The 3,128-nt window shown below is 28.8% G+C and overlaps 1 protein-coding gene across 1 annotated transcript; it reads left to right on the top strand.

The window, feature by feature from the left end:
• The first annotated feature begins 369 nt into the window (after window positions 1-369).
• LOC132604921 (uncharacterized) lies at window positions 370-1,653 on the top strand. The gene is made up of 2 exons (XM_060318277.1): window positions 370-732; window positions 1,333-1,653. The coding sequence occupies exons 1-2, from the start codon at window positions 462-464 to the stop codon at window positions 1,368-1,370; spliced, it is 309 nt and encodes a 102-aa protein (XP_060174260.1). The 5' UTR covers window positions 370-461; the 3' UTR covers window positions 1,371-1,653.
• The last annotated feature ends 1,475 nt before the right edge of the window (window positions 1,654-3,128 follow it).

Genomic DNA, 3,128 nt, shown 5'->3' with positions numbered 1-3,128 from the left:
TAAGAGTATCTTTGGACCGTTTTAGCACAATATTATTTTCATGTTTATTGACAATAACAACCTTCGTTCGAGTATTATTAATGATTGCAGATTATTAACACATGCAAGTGGGAAGTTCAACTTTAAGGCATATTTATAGGGAAGGAAACAGTCTTAATACTTTTGAAAGCCTAGTGCCGTACGATGTATCCTAGCCATATCATATTTTGTAACACTTCCTAATTTTTAGCAAACTAAGTCTTCATTACCAACCAAAAAAATAAAACACAGGCACAACTAGAAATTTCCTACAAAGTTGGATAACACCACTTTAATTTGAGGTACTTTAAGGTCCCAAAACACCTATAAATAGGTGATTCATTAGCATTAACCAAAAAATCATCCCCAAAAAAGAAACACAAATAAACAATAACATTTAAAAAAAAAACACGTAAAAAAAAGTATAACCAAAAAGATTAAAAATGGAGGCATCAAAGAAACTTTTTGCATTGTTTCTCGTTTGCATTGTTGTGTTTTCATCATATGTGCATGCCTCTAAATCTGATGAAGAAAGTAATACAGAAGAATTTAGAGAATCATTTAAAAAAGGATTTGAAGAAGGATTTAATAAAGTCATGAATGAATACCTAGGTTGTTTGAATGAGTGTGAGAATGAATGCTCCAATGAAGGATTTGTACATGGTCATTGTGAGAAAAAGTGTAGCAGTGATTGCAAGACTAAGGTGCTTAAAGGTATATATATTTTTATTTTATTTTTTCAATCTGCTTTAAATTTTTTTTCCTTGAGTCGAGGGTCTATCGAAAACAGTCTTTCTACCTTCTAAGATAGGAGTAAGGTCTGCGTATACTTTATAATTCGCAGACCCCACTTTGGGGATTACATGTATGTTGTTGTTGTTGTTTTACCACATGATAGTACGTTAATTTTTTTTGAATCAGAGTAATGTACCTGATAATACAAAGGATTCTTACAGTATATTTTACTGTAATTTAATATGTGATGTTAATTACAGAGTTACAATATTACTGAATTTAAATTATATACACTGAGAACTTACAAAAAATTTACATCCACTATATGTAGTTTAGCTTATTGTAACACATTAATGTTTTATCATGCATGGTACTACCTTATAAATAATCATAATTGTGCAATTACTAGCTACTTCACCTCGTTAGTGCAAATTTAAATTACTTATATTATTATCAGACTGTCGACTAATTATATTTATCATAAAAATTTACATGTAATTAATTATCTTCTAATTGACCTGACTATATAGAAAGTTCTCTTATTTTCATTTTCTAATTTATTATCTTCTATTTTCGCAGCTCAACCCGAGAACCTTAAAATTTTGAAGAACCCTTGAAGATGGACCAAAGGAGGCAAAACATTCCTTGGTATAGAAAATATAGGAAAAGAAGAATAATGCGGTGGTTTCTCATTTTTATTTTAATTTATTCATTCATTATTTACCACTGTACTTGTAATTTTCTTTTATCTTTAGTCGATAAGATTATATTATATTAATTAACGATAAAAAAATAGGGAGCATTAAGTGTTACAAAAGAGGGAGAATTCATCCGTGACACTGCTTGTAATTTTCAGGATTCAATAAAATCGTTTGTTTGCTAATTACTGTTGTTTCTCTCGAGTCAGTAGTAGGTAGATGCATTTGTTTTTATTTTTTATTTTATATCTGTTTAATTTTCTTGGTATTTTGGGCAATATTTTTTTCGGTTTAATTTTTTAAACACAAACACAAAGTTTCAATCAAAATTAATGAGTTTTGTGGAATACATAATTATTACTGTAACTCTGTCCCTGATCTAACTTGGCTGGTGGATTAGTGAATGGTTTGCAAAACAAATCCAAAAAGTTGGAAGAAGTTACACTTTCATTAGTTTATTTGGATCTTAAACATAACAATGGACTGCAAACTTTTGTCGATATACAAGGGGAAGGTTCTTCAACGAGTTGGAAAACGATGTTGGTCGAGGAATTTCAAGAACTTTGTTTTTTTTTATGTATACTACTACTAGGTAGTGTTGGCCCCTACTGGTGCTACAAAATTAGAATTAATATTTTTCTATAAACTTTGATTTGGTATTTTCTTTTTAATTAAACCTAACTTTGTTTTGATATGAAATGACAGAGATGAGAATTAAATTCATGTAAATGATTACACCAAAAAAAAAAAAAAAGGGGGGGGGGGGGGGGGGGGGGGGGAACCAAAACTCATAAATCAAGTCAAATTAATCAAATTTGCTGGTTTTATTTTATCATTGTAGATTTTCTGTTTTGAAGTTTATTAGAAAGTTATCTCTGTTTCTTACTGCTAATAAATTGCTAGAAAAATAATACTGCTCATACCATATACTTTAACGCCTGGTACCTTATGATGATATACTTGTTCATTAATGGAAAAAATATCGACAATGTTTATGGATACTTTAGAATTCAGATCTTCTCCTACTCCGATTACCATGAATTATTACTTTCCCTCTATTTTTACTTTTTTTTATACTAAAAGTAGTTGTTCATTTTTCTCTTGTGCAGTTTAAAAAATCAAGAAATAATTTATTATTTTATATTTATTTTACCCTTATTTTTAATTATTAGGTTGGAAATATTTTTAAAAATTTAATGGTTGCACAACTTTTAAAATATGTTTTATTGATTCCAATCACAAGATGACTTAGTAATAATTAGCGGTGATATAGCAAAATTATCATTTTATTTATGACTCCTTAGGGGGTGTGACAAGTAAAAATGAATAGAAGGAGTAGATTATCAGGTCATGGTTTATCAGTTTGGTACAATGTGCTTCAATACTTGTAGGTTTCATTTTATGTTTTTGAAAGGTTACATTATTGGAAATGATGGAAACAGATCTTCTCTTATGTTTTCGTTTTCCTAGAGAGAGAGCATGTAGAAGCTGAAGAAACATTTCTTTGAAAGTCATACAGAAAATGGTAAAAACAAGTGGACATGTTGAAACCATGTACATAAAAATAAAAATAATATATATATATATATATATATATATATGGGTTATAAATTTATTGTTTCCTCCCTCTAAACTTACGTTAATTGTTTACTTAATTACATTTTAAATTATTATTGT

Source organism: Lycium barbarum, chromosome 8, assembly GCF_019175385.1.
Source record: "Lycium barbarum isolate Lr01 chromosome 8, ASM1917538v2, whole genome shotgun sequence".
NCBI classification, from domain to species: Eukaryota; Viridiplantae; Streptophyta; class Magnoliopsida; order Solanales; family Solanaceae; genus Lycium; species Lycium barbarum.
The sequence above is the reverse complement of the archived record's forward strand: the minus strand, read 5'-3'. Positions and strand labels throughout refer to the sequence as shown.